The 12,808-nt window shown below is 42.7% G+C and overlaps 1 protein-coding gene across 1 annotated transcript in view; it reads right to left on the bottom strand.

Annotated features, from left to right (window-relative positions):
• The window catches only part of sptbn4b (spectrin, beta, non-erythrocytic 4b), a gene marked incomplete at its 5' end in the record, with an annotated part of 145,752 nt that overhangs the window by 97,444 nt on the left and 35,500 nt on the right, over positions 1–12,808 (bottom strand). Inside the window, 5 exons of the mRNA XM_080731518.1 lie at positions 2,382–2,512; positions 3,520–3,678; positions 6,494–6,734; positions 10,620–10,757; positions 12,408–12,622. Of these exons, the coding sequence (XP_080587644.1) occupies positions 2,382–2,512; positions 3,520–3,678; positions 6,494–6,734; positions 10,620–10,757; positions 12,408–12,622 (884 nt within the window). The remainder of the gene's footprint in view (positions 1–2,381; positions 2,513–3,519; positions 3,679–6,493; positions 6,735–10,619; positions 10,758–12,407; positions 12,623–12,808) is intronic.

Below are 12,808 nucleotides of genomic sequence, written 5' to 3'. Positions count from 1 at the left end.
AAGACGACAACTAAGCATTGTAACCTCATAATGAAGGCAAAGAAATGGATACAAAAAAATGTGCTTGTGTTGAACTGAATTAGGAAATGAGGGATAACATTTATTTGTGTCCATTTCTCCTTCTAACATGCAGACCTCAAAGCAGAGGGTTGGGATCAGGAACTGCAGGAAGATGAGGAACCGGATCCAACACTGAGGAACCGGAATTGGTTCCATCAAGTGTTGATTTCGTCGACTAAAACTATGACAAAAATCTTTTGTCGACTGCGTTTTTTTTCACTGACGAAAACGAAATAAAAACTAATACAAATTAAGCTGTGATGACTAAAACTAAGACTAAATATATTGAAAATTTCGTCAACAAAATAAAAACTAGACTAAAACGTTAGGGAGGGACTAGTGGAGAAGAGAGTCATTTTATGTTTGGTTGCTCTCAGGTGTTGCGTGCTGAAAATAGCCGATCTACAAGCTCACAACGTGTGAGCTTGCAGATCTGCTATTTTCAGCACACAACCAAGTGTAAAATCAGTCATTACGATGCCATCAAGGCCTGCCGAAATACATTTTTAGCCGACTAAATCAATTGTAGATTTAGTCGCCTAAAATCTTATGATATTTAGTTGACTAAAATTAGACTAAAACTAAAACTTTTCAGGTGACTAAATTATGACTAAAACTAAATTACATTTTATTCAAAAGACTAAGACTAAAACTAAATCAAAATTTGCTGTCAAAAACAATACTGGTTCCATCACATTCGGAACTGTTTCTGGAACCAGTTCATCACACTGTCAGAGCTGGCATGTGGACTTCATTCTGCTGAGTCTGAGGAAGAGCTTTGTGCTCGAAACGTTACAGAGTTATTGGGTGCTGTCGCATTGGAGCCTTCAAGTGTGCAAGTGTTTATTTATTTATTCTTGTACACAAAGTGTGCAACATTATTCTAGCCTGTGGGGTGTTCACAACATTGCGCTGCTGGGTTACGGGGTGTTCTGATACAGCCAGGGAGCCATGAACAGCGTGTTAACAATGGAGACAGGACAGGACTTGTTGTTGATAGGACAGTAGACTGACAGGGAATGGGGAAAGAGAGGGTGATGTGTGGTATGCGCCTGGACCGCCGGCCAGCGGGCGCCCGGCGACAGGACCGGATTTACCGATTCTGAAATTAGTTTTTGGCGAGCTAGCTAATCAAAACGGGAAACTGACAATGCACAATGTTCAGTCAATTAATTTGTATTTATGCGATGCAAGTTTCAGGTTTTCGTTTATGCCTTTTCAAGTGTCACTGTTACATAGAAGTTAGTGATTTACTACTGTATCTCCGTGACTGCCAAACACTAACCATCAGGGATTTTATTCCCGCTTTCAATACCACAGCATACCTATAATGCCACTTCTTAGTTGGTTTGATTGTGCTTGTAGCGCTAAAATATCTTCTGTATATCCATGTCTGGAGAAGTTTCCCTTCTTGGCCATATTCTGCTTTTTCAGGTACTAAAATCTCGAGGGGCGATGAAACAAGTAAATCTAAGGCTGTGATATTTAAACGACGATCGTTGTCAGCCCGTCACATTTGTCAATACCCAATCATTCTTTCACTGTGATCGGTGGGATACGACCGTTTCATAAATCCCACATGAACCCTGTCACAGGATGATTCCTGACGTCAAATCTGCACTGGTTTCTGTGTCACAACTGACAAGGGGGGAAAAGTGGGACTGAGTTACTAGGGCCCAAGGTGGAGGGACCTTAATTATTTTATACTTTAGCTATTAAAAAATAGCAGATCTACAAGCTCACAGCGTGGCACCGAGTGCCGTGCTGCAAGCTTTTAGATCTACTATTTTTGAAAAGTTGTGAAAATGTGTGCAAATCTTTGAGTAATGTTATTTTTTAAGTGAACATTTGTAACTCAAAGTTGGCTTCTGAGGGGTCCCTGGAACAAAATATTCTGAGATGGGGGTCTGTGGCCAAATACATATCATTTTGGGGGTCCTTCACATGAAAAAGTTTGAGCACCACTGACATAGAAACATAGGTTTTTCAAAAAACCTTAGAAGGATTTGAAATATTCAAAGACTTGCACAAATGTTCACGATTTTTCTAAAATAGCGGATCTACAAGCTCGCAGCACGGCACTCAGTGCCACACTGTGAGCTTGTATATCTGCTATTTTTCAATAGTTAAAGCACAAAATAGTGCATAATAATTAATGTGTTCCCAGTTCATGGGGGACCCGCAGTGAATCCTTGTACCCAGGGCCCAGAATTTGGTGCGACACCGACACATGAACCCTGTGGCGGGATGATTCCTGACGTCAGATCTGCACTGGTTTCTATGTTAGAGTGATGAACGAGGGCCACGATGTGACAACCTACCGGCCGATCTCCTCCTTAAGGGCAGCGTGTTTATTGATGAGTCTCTCAGCCTCCTCCAGGGCGTTGGGCAGCTGGTCTGAGGCTGCAGCCGTCTGGGTCTGGACCAGCCATGTCAGGAAGGAGTCCAGGTCCTGCATGGAGGGACAGAGGAACACATCAGACACTGCTTCTACCTTGCTCCGTTCAGTTGAGTTCATTGAGTTCTGTTCAATATTCAGGAAATAATTGTTTTTCTCCTTTTGGTTAAAAGATCCATTTGTTTTCTTATAGCGTTGTTTTTGCTTTGGGCAACCTGTGCAGTAAGGGGAACCACAATGTAACCGGTTATAAAATACTTCGGTTTACACGTACAGATTATGGAAGTGGTTTTGACAAACCTCTGTAAGAATAAGGCTATAGATTTGTTCTGTGCCTCATATCAGTGGTTACCAACATGGGGTCATTCTGGGACCCCCAGGGGTTCGTTCCAAATGGAACGGGTCAATTTGGTTCCATTTGTACTCTCTCTGTGTTAAATTAACCCTTACATATTACAGTGTAGATTGGACCCCAGAGATAAAAACTCATGTCAAAAGCCGGGTGTGGGGGAGGTCTGTGGTCTAATGCAGAGGTCTTCAACAGGGGGTCCGGGACCCCAAGGGGGTCCTCAGAGTTACCACAGGGGGTCCACAAAATCTTTGTGTGATCATGTTTTTTACATCACTTGAAACCTAGATTTCTAGATATTCTTAGTGGAACATTAGCCCAAAAATAGCCTAACTACAAGCTCACAACGCCTCGCAGTGAGGTTGTAGATCGTCTATTTTTTGGCACAGAGGTTTGGGGTAGAGGGAAAAGAAGAGCAGACTAATTAGTAGGTATTATTGACCGTTCAAGTGGTTAAATATATGAAAATACACATAAATCCAACCCATACAGATGGTAGTGCTGTCAAGTCCAAACTGTATAAGAAATAATGTACATTTTTTATCTGCAACACAATTTTATATGATATGTAGTGGGGGTCCTGCTTCATCTCTCTCAGAGCTAAGGGATCCTTGGCCTGAAAACATTCAAGACCCCTGGTCTAATGCATATCAAACTGGGGGTCCTTGAAGTGTGTGAATCACTGCCTTATACAGTATGAACCTCTGCGTACCTGTATGAAGCTCTGCAGTCTTCCAGCAACCATCAGAGAATCCTCACAGCCCTGCAGAGTTTGTTTCAACTCCTCCCACTCCACACTAATGCCCTCAAAAGGCACCAGAACCTCCATGGCCCGGCCTGCATGGGCGGTAGCAAGGTACTCAGCCTCCTCCTGTGGGACAGAGGATTAAATAAAACACATTTTGTTTTGGCCATGGTGAGTAGCAGTGGTGGAAGAACATAATGACATTTCTTTACTTAAAGGAGTGGCGACACCGGCCGAAATTTTACATTATGATACAGTAGGTCACGTGGTGTTTCTTCAAACAGTCTGAAAAGGAGGCGGGGCCGTATCAGTTAGTTGCGACCGAAGGTCGCATATACTCTGAAAAACCGTGTCGCTTGAGTGACCTTCCTTCCTTCCTTCCTTCCGTAACCTTCCTGTGATGTCAGTGTGATGTCAGCGAGTTGTGACATCACTTCCTGTACGGGGCGGCTACACGAAATGTGGATAACACTATATATGGAGATAGTCCAGTCCATCATGTCATATGGGACTACTGTCATAGACAGTAGCCAAAAGAGAAGGATACACAAGACTAAGAAAGACAAAAAAAGAGAAGAATAAAAAAGAAAAAAGAGGAAGAGGAGGATAAAGATACCAAAAGGAGAGAGAAGAAAGGGTGGATGAGGTACAATGTGTCTCAGAAAAGAAAATGTAACAAGGAGGAGGCAACGGGGCGTCTAGATAAAGTTATTAGGCCTGGATCCGACTTTAAGTCGACACACAGGATTCCAGAAGTGTAGCGCTTATTCGCTCTTGTATCAAACTGGTACTCGAAACGTTCTTAGAATTTAATATATATTTTCTAAAGTAAATATGGGGGCGGCTGTGAAAAAAAGAGAAGAATAAAAAAGAAAAAAAGGAGGAGGAGGATAAAGATACCAAAAGGAGAGAGAAGAAAGGGTGGATGAGGTACAATGTGCGGTATCCTCCTTGTCAAGCTCGACGTTGGGCATTTGGACCTATACATGGAGAAATGGAGCGAACCTGTTTGGCCTAAACATGGAGATGTGGTACAGAATGACTCATATATGGGCATAAAAAGTACGTCATGTGACATCACTTCCTGTACAGACAGTCAGACAGACAGCCATTGACTCCGGCCTAACAATGGCTACTGTCTATGACGGTAGTCCCATATGACATGATGGACTGGACTATCTCCATATATAGTGTTCTCCACATCTCCATGTTTAGGCCCTATCGCTCACACCCTAGGTGGGGTTGGCGATAGGGCCTTTCTGTGTGGAGTTTGCATGTTCTCCTCGTGTCTCCTAGGGTTGATACCCTCACAAAAACATCCCCCAGAATGACAACAACTAGAATCGTCAGAGAAACGCTGTGGTTGGCCAGATAGTCAAGAATTGGCGCGACCTCGCCCTTTAGGGCGAGGTCGCATGTCACCCTGAGGTCGCATTCCACCCTCAGGTGTCTTACTAGTAGTGAATGTATACTTCGTCCGTCGTGCGGTGCCGCGCAATGTATACTTCGTCCGTCGTGCGGTGCCGCGCACAACGTGATGGCTTGTTGTTAGCGTGTAGCCCGGCTAACGCTGCACCGCACGGCTATTTGCGAGAGATATTGTGTGTGTACACACACACACACGCGCGAAAGCACACACACACACACACACAGGCTACACACACACAGAGTGTATGATATGAGCCACGCACGGACCTCAGTCCGGCCGCTGTGCTCCAGTGAGCACAGCGCACAGACCGGAGCAGGACATGGCTTGCTCCGGTCGGTCTGGTGCTCCAGTCAGGTTAGGGCAAGAGACAGCAGGGTATGGCCGACAAAACCGTCTCATAGACGGGGAGAAGCGTGTTGACCCTCGTACACCTTTTTTGACACCTTTTTTGAAGAAGACACGTACTTTTTTATCGGTCTAACCATTGATACAGGTTAGGTAGTCACCGGTTGAGAAAAATGGGTTGCAAAAAACGTGGGATAAAAAACATAAAAAGAAAAAAAAAAGTACCAAAAGTAAAGGCAGTCATTATGCAGAATGGTGGGGCGCACTGTGAGCTTGTATATCATCTATTTTCAAATAGCCAAAGTACAGTATTATATAACGTTGACCTGGTTAATGTACGTTTTGTAATAATAATCAAAATTTACAAAGTAACTAAAGTTTTCAAATAATTGTAGTAGAGTAAAAGTTAAAGTATTGAAAATGGGAAATACTCAAGAGTAAAATAAATACCTAAAATAAGTACAGTACTTGAGTAAATGTACTTAGTTACTTTACACCACTGGTGAGTAGCCAGCCTACTCATTAGCTACAATGGGTACATCTTGTAGCATTGGCTGATGTATTTCTATGTGTGTGTGCCATCTGTGCATGCACATATGTTGTTTGTACAGTGTCAGTGATTACTGTCTATCTAGTGTCTGTCTTCTATCCTTTTGTGTACTGCAGTGGCCACTGCAGCCTATTTCTCTTCATATATTGACATATTGTAACACAAAACTTGCATCCCTAAGGGTGCTACTGTATAAAGAAGCATTTCTGCTGCCCTCTGCTGAAAGGAGAACAAAGCTTGAATTGTCTAACAATTCCTTTTGAGAGTAGCAGCTGCATTGTTGTTTAATTAAAACACAAAAATATATTGATACTTTTTTGGCATTTCTGTTTTATTTCAATACTGTAGGTTATTGTAGACTAGAGAGACAGAAAAGGTGTGACAGATTGGGGGAACTAGATGCAGCGATAAGATGCAGTGGTTAAATATCTGAAAACACAAATTGACATGATTCCAAAATACACTGATGATTGTGCTGTCAAAAGATGAAACTATATGGAAACAGGTTGTGGGGGTCCCTGCTTCATCTCTCTCTCTCAACTAAGGGGTCCTCGGAATGAAAACGTTGAAGACCCCTGGTGTAACTCCTTGGTGATTTCCATTGTCCCCAGCTGTACCTGCAGGTGTAGCAGCTTGGGCTCCAGGACAGACAGGGCACCCTCCATGGTAGAGAGACGGCGCTGCAGTGCCAGCACTCCCCCCAGGTCACTGCCCACGTACTGGGTGGCATCGATGGCCTTCCTCTTGTCCTGGATCTGGGACTTGATCTCGGCACACTCCAGCAGATAGTTCTGGAGACGCAGCACCGCGTCCAGGTGGTCCTTCTTGTGCTCCACAAGCTCCACGATGCGATTCCACCTGGGGAGAGAGGAGGAGGAAGTGGAGAGGAAGACAAAGGAAGTGTGAAAGGGAGCAGCAGCTAAGGGAGGTGGGTAGACAGTGATACTGGCAAAAGATCCAGGGTAAGAATCCAGATTTGTTTGGGATGTCTGGATGCTGTATGTTAAGTTGGCCGTTCACTAAGGAGGTTTTCCTTTTAGGGAAATTCATAAGGCATGGCAGTTGAGTTGGAGAACGATGCATATGTAACTCACAGCCTGGACAAAAAAAAACTCACAGCCTGGATCAATATGTTTATGTATCTATCTGTCTGTCTGTCTATCTATCTATCATAGGAGACAGGAAAGGGATAGGAATGTAAATACCAGTGGTCTAAAGTAGCATCAAGTACTACTGTACTCAAGTACAATTTTGAGGTATTTTTTACTTACTTCAGCATTTACAATTTTCAATACTTTTACTTCTACCCCAATACATCTCAGGAGGAAAATATTGCACTTTTACTCCACTACAATTGCGACCATTTGAAAATAGCACATTGTGCTCACATTGTGAGGCTATTTAAAACAAATATATATGTATACGTTTTGACATTCTGCACACCGAGTACTTTTACTTTTGGTACTTTTTATGCCAATACTTTTGTACTTTTACACAAATTCATTTTGAATATGGGACTTCTACTTGTACAGTATGTGTACATTGCAGTGTTGATACTTTTAATTAAGTAAAACAAGACGAAGTGAGTACTTCTTTCATCACTGGTAAATACATGAGCCACACTCTCTCAGTAAACTCCACTGTTGGTGAGGTGAAGGTCCAACGTGCAGAAAGACTGCATCACTGTAAGGCCAGTAAACAACACCCTGTCCGGTATACTAGCGATAATGACGAAGGCTGAGACAGAGACAAAAAGGACAGCAATTAGCGAGAGCCGATCAGGAGTGTTGAACGTTGAACGGAGGGGACAACAGATGACGAGACATGACGTCTCTCTGGTCTGCGGTTTGAACCCAGGCCTGCTCTGCCCTCCATGGCGTCATGCAATATGTTCTGCTGATCCTGATCCAGACTAGCAGGTCTCACACGCACGCACGCACGCACGCACGCACGCACACACACACGCACACACGCACACACATAAACAAACACCCAGACAGCTCCATATGTGACTTTAATGAGGTAATGGCAGAGCCATTCATAGAGTGACAGAGGGCTCAGCATGGCCTAGCGAAGGGCAGGAAATCAGCATGGAGACAATGACCTCATACCAGGGGCGTAGCCAGGATTTACCAACTGGCTAGGCCTGGCACAACGTGGGTGGGCACAGATGCGAGCTTGTACATCGGCTGTTTTAAAATAGTCAACATTGGAATATTTACGGCACTTAAGGGTAAACAACATTAGGAGCTACCTAGCCTCGGAAACCTAGGCTTTTATTTTGGCGATAGGAAGAAAAATAAAAGCTGCTGCAATTTCTGGCATAGGAAGTGGGAAGCGGGCCATGGCACAGATCGTGAACCAATAGGCTGTTTTCAGACCAAAATCAGCCTGTGTTAGGGAAGGCTCATAAGAAAACTAATGCAAGATATTAAGGAGGGTGATTTATTTCTTTGTGGTGGGATGAGGTGGGTTGTTTGTATTGTGGTGGGATGGCTTGGGTTGTTTTGGGTTGTTTTGAACGGGCACAGATGGCCTCCATGGGATGGGCACCGTGAGCCAAGGTCACCAGGATCTAGGTTGACATGACTACTGCTGATACACAACGACGAAATCCAGGCCACAGCCAATAGAGGTGATGGAGGTGGAACATGCTGTAGTGAACAGTACAGTGCATGCATGGTAGGGCATTCACCAAATATTTGAATATTCGAATATCAAAGTTACTATTCGACGTTGTTCACCGAAGTCAAATATTCGCTTATTTTTTATTTTTTTTATTGTTTTGTCTTTAAAAATATAAATATTTCTTCATGGTTTATAAAGCTTGGCTAGATAGGAAGTCATAAGAACACTGACAAGCACTTGAAATTGTAGTCTATTACATTTAATGTGACTCAGTTCCGCAGATACATATTGTGAAAATAGCAGATCTACATGCTCACAACGCCATCGGCTATTTTCACAATGTTCGCCTCTTGCTTACTTAATATTCGACTATTCGAATACTTTGAGGTTGAATAATTCGAATACTAAAAATCACTATTCGTGAATGCCCTAATGCATGGTGTTTTTCGGTTCACAGCTGGGCCTGAGCGACACGGAGGACAAGTATCTAACATAAGAGAGACTCATCCTTTCATTTTCAATTGACATATGAAGCTGAAGTGTGCAGACAAATCAGCTAAACATTAGAATATTAAAGGATACGTCGCGATACTGGTTTTTGTGTTCTCTAGTGACTAGAGCACACAAAAACAAGCAAATAAATAAATAAATGCAATAAATGCAAAGAAAAACAGTTGTGAATGCAAATGTCTTTCAGGACATGGATCTCCTGTAGATATTCTTTTCACTTCAACATTTTTTATCACACAATTTTGTAACCCATTTCTCACCCAGTGCCAATTGCCTAAGCTGTAATACTGGGCTCTGCTCTCCCTCTGCCAACCCATATTCTTATATACAGTATACTGTACTGTAAAATGTCAGATTGTATTATTTTCCAAAAGTGAGTAGAGACAGGAAAGGTGGAAGAGAGAGCCTTCTTACCCAGGCTGCGGGAAGATCTATGGCCTTATTTAAGTACAGTCGTACTCAAGATTCAAGATTCAAGATTAATTTATTTGGTCCCAAAGGAAATTTGTCTTGGACATGCAGGCTGCTACATAACATACAACAGGACAAGACAGACAGAAAGAAAATTACAACGAATAGTGCACAACACACAGTGCTGACATACAGGTCAAGTGCATACATTACATTACATTACACTAGAGTCATCACACCCTACTAACGGCCTGAGTTTAGCAGAGTAACGGATATGGGAATTAATGAGTATTTGTATCTGTTCAGATAAATTCTTGTTTTTAACTGGGACTCTATAACGTCTACCCGAGGGTAGCAGTTCATATTCTGAATGCAGAACATGAGAGGGGTCAGCAATTATTCTCTTAGCTTTCTTAACTACACTTTCCTCAAATATTGCTTGAAGGGTGGGGTGCTCCCTCACACCCATCACCTTCAATGCAATCCGAGCTAGTCTATTAATCTGTGCTTTTGACCTCACAGTCAAATTACCAAACCACACACACAAACTGTATAAGATCTTACCGGGAGAGGGTTCCTCACACCATACGCAAAGGAACTTTTCCCTTCCTCTCCCACCTAACCTCTTCTTTCTGCCTCTCCCCCGCTTCCACCCCATCCTCTCTCAGAGGAGTGAGAAGGAGATATGTTGTAAATCAATGTTCTTACTGACAAGCTGGTAGTCAGCTAGCTTTCAGTCTAGAGAGAGAGTCTGCCAACACTTAGACATCTGTGTGTATCTGAGTCACTTCTAGCGACAACAAGAAAGGAAAAGAAGATTACTTTATCGGTCCGCTTATGCAAGGTAATTGAAATGTGACTCTCTGCATCACTCCTGGGTACATAAACAAGAGTTCTAAACAAATGTTTTATTGTTTGTTTGTTTGACTGGAAAGGACTGGCAAAATAAATCACTGTGTGGTACAGTCTCCTACAGCAGGCCGAGAGCAACAGAGGTAATTATTATCACTGGTGGTATGAAAAATGTTCAAACTTTCAAAAAGATTGTGTTGTGAGTGATATCATTGTTGCATGTTTGACACTGTCGTGCAACAAAGTATAAAATAAGACTTATTGATATTAGTCATTTTTGTTATCAGCATTGGTATTGATATTGGCATTAGTATTAGAATTATATTGTGTTCCTTTCAGTACCTGGAGTTGAGGTGATCCTGACAGCCTCGCACCTCAGTAGAAGAGGGGTGACCTCCGTCCAGGAGCTGCTGGACTATCTCGTTGACGTCCAGGATCCTCCCCATCAGGCTGTTCATCTCCTGGTCCAGACTCTCAAACCTACATGAGAGAGAGTCATTTTAGTTAGTTAGTTAACACATTCAGAACAGGTACACATTATTGTGTATTATTATTTTATGCTTTAACTATTGAAAAACAGCAGATATACAAGCTTGTAGATTTTTTTTTTATTGTGAAAATTAGGATTTTGACCCGATTCTATAAGTGTCTTTTGAATCCTTCTAAGGTTTTTTGAAAAACCAATGTTTCTATGTCAGCAATCTGGCCAGCCATCGTCAAAGAAAAGGCTCTTTTCACTTTACTGGAGCTCAGTTGGACCTTTTCATGTGAAGGACCCCCAAAATGATATTTATTTGGCCACGGACCCCCATCTCAAAATATTTAGTTCCAGGGACCACCCAGAAGCAACATTTGAGTTACAATCGTTCGCTTTGAAAATACATATATTCCAAGATTTGCACACATTTTCAAGACTTTTTCAAAAATAGCAGATCTACAAGCTCGCAGCGCGGCACCGTGCCGCGCTGTGAGCTTGTGTATCTGCTATTTTTCAATAGTTAAAGCAGTCAATAATTCTAGGCCTAAATGGGTTCATTAATGTGTAATATTTCAGTCATGATTTAACATAACAGTTGAACATACTGAATAAAGACAACACGATAACTATTGGCCAAAAAGGTATGGGCCGAAGCCGAAGTTTATTATGCCCACCTTATTAATATTTAAATGAATTGCCCCAATAGAAAACAAGTAAACAAAAGAGCAAAATAAAGAACACCTGAAATGAAAAGAAACATATTTGGCTTTGCATCAATTACACAGAAGAAAAAAGAAAACGAGTGGGCCGTGGTGGATGGAAAAATGATCACCTGTTTCAAAAATGCATATACTGTACACAGGACATTGAGTAAAAATAAAAGTAAAAAATAAGAAACGGGCGCTCCCCATCCATGACATGCCCTGATTCCTCCGTCCCATATCACTGGAAAAACTGATTTGAACATGATTTGGAACAAGGCAAGTATATAGAAGTATTGTTAGCCAAATTGAAAACACAGTGAACATTATGAGATCGGACAGTGTGATAGCAGCATGTAGATTTTTCAAACATTTAACAGTCTGCTGGGAAATATGGGTTATTATTTACCACAATATATACTATGGAAATTAATCTGATTAACAAATTTACTGCCACAACCCAAGGAACCCGAAAAAATGCCGCTGTCTCTCTCCGCCAGGCCAGAGGAACCAGAGAATTTAATAGGCTTTAATCGCTATAAAACAATTAAAAGTATGATCACCGATACGCTGTTTTTTAACACTCTAGAAACAGTACTTCTGTTTGGGACTGGATACGGATGTATGTGAACTGGAAGCAGGGGGCAGGACAACACTTGCATTGGGGATGCAACTCCAACGCATTACTTCCTTGTTTACGCTAGTAGCTGTAGTGCAGACATGGTCGCGTGGATTATGTTTTCGAAAGCTGATCACGGCCATCCGTGCACGATGGACACGCACACGCCAACATTAAACGGTAAGGACATCGTGGCAGAAAACAACGTAATCAATCAAAATAATTGACACCCTTCTCCCTCACAGACTTTCTCTTGCTCTGTCTCACATCTCTGCTCCCTTTCTCTCTGCTCTCTTTCTCATCACCCAATGATCCCCCGCTCCATCCCTCACCTATGTGCCACCACTTCCACGTCTTCCAGTCTCTCCGGGACCTCCATCTTGTCCAGCCACTGTTCCTTCTCGTCGATCCACAGCTCACAGGCGTTGACCTCGCTGAACATGCGGTAGACGGCCAGCGCGTCGTGGAGCCACTGCTGCCTGAGCACAGCCACCTCCGACACCTCGGTATAAAGCTGCTCCACCTCGCCCATACGCACCTGCACCTCCTACACACACAGGGAGAGATGAGGAGAGGAAGTATAGGACAGGGGAAACAAGGGGAGAACAGGAGAGAAGAACAAATGGGTTGGGACAAGATGAGACCCCCCAGGGTGGTCCCCAAATTATTTTGGAGGGTCCCCAGATGATTAACTTAATGTGCAACATTTTTTTTATCACGCAACAGTAAACAA

The sequence above is a fragment of the Nannobrachium achirus genome (assembly GCF_963921795.1).
Source record: "Nannobrachium achirus genome assembly, chromosome: 8".
Classification (NCBI taxonomy): domain Eukaryota; kingdom Metazoa; phylum Chordata; class Actinopteri; order Myctophiformes; family Myctophidae; genus Nannobrachium; species Nannobrachium achirus.
The sequence above is the reverse complement of the archived record's forward strand: the minus strand, read 5'-3'. Positions and strand labels throughout refer to the sequence as shown.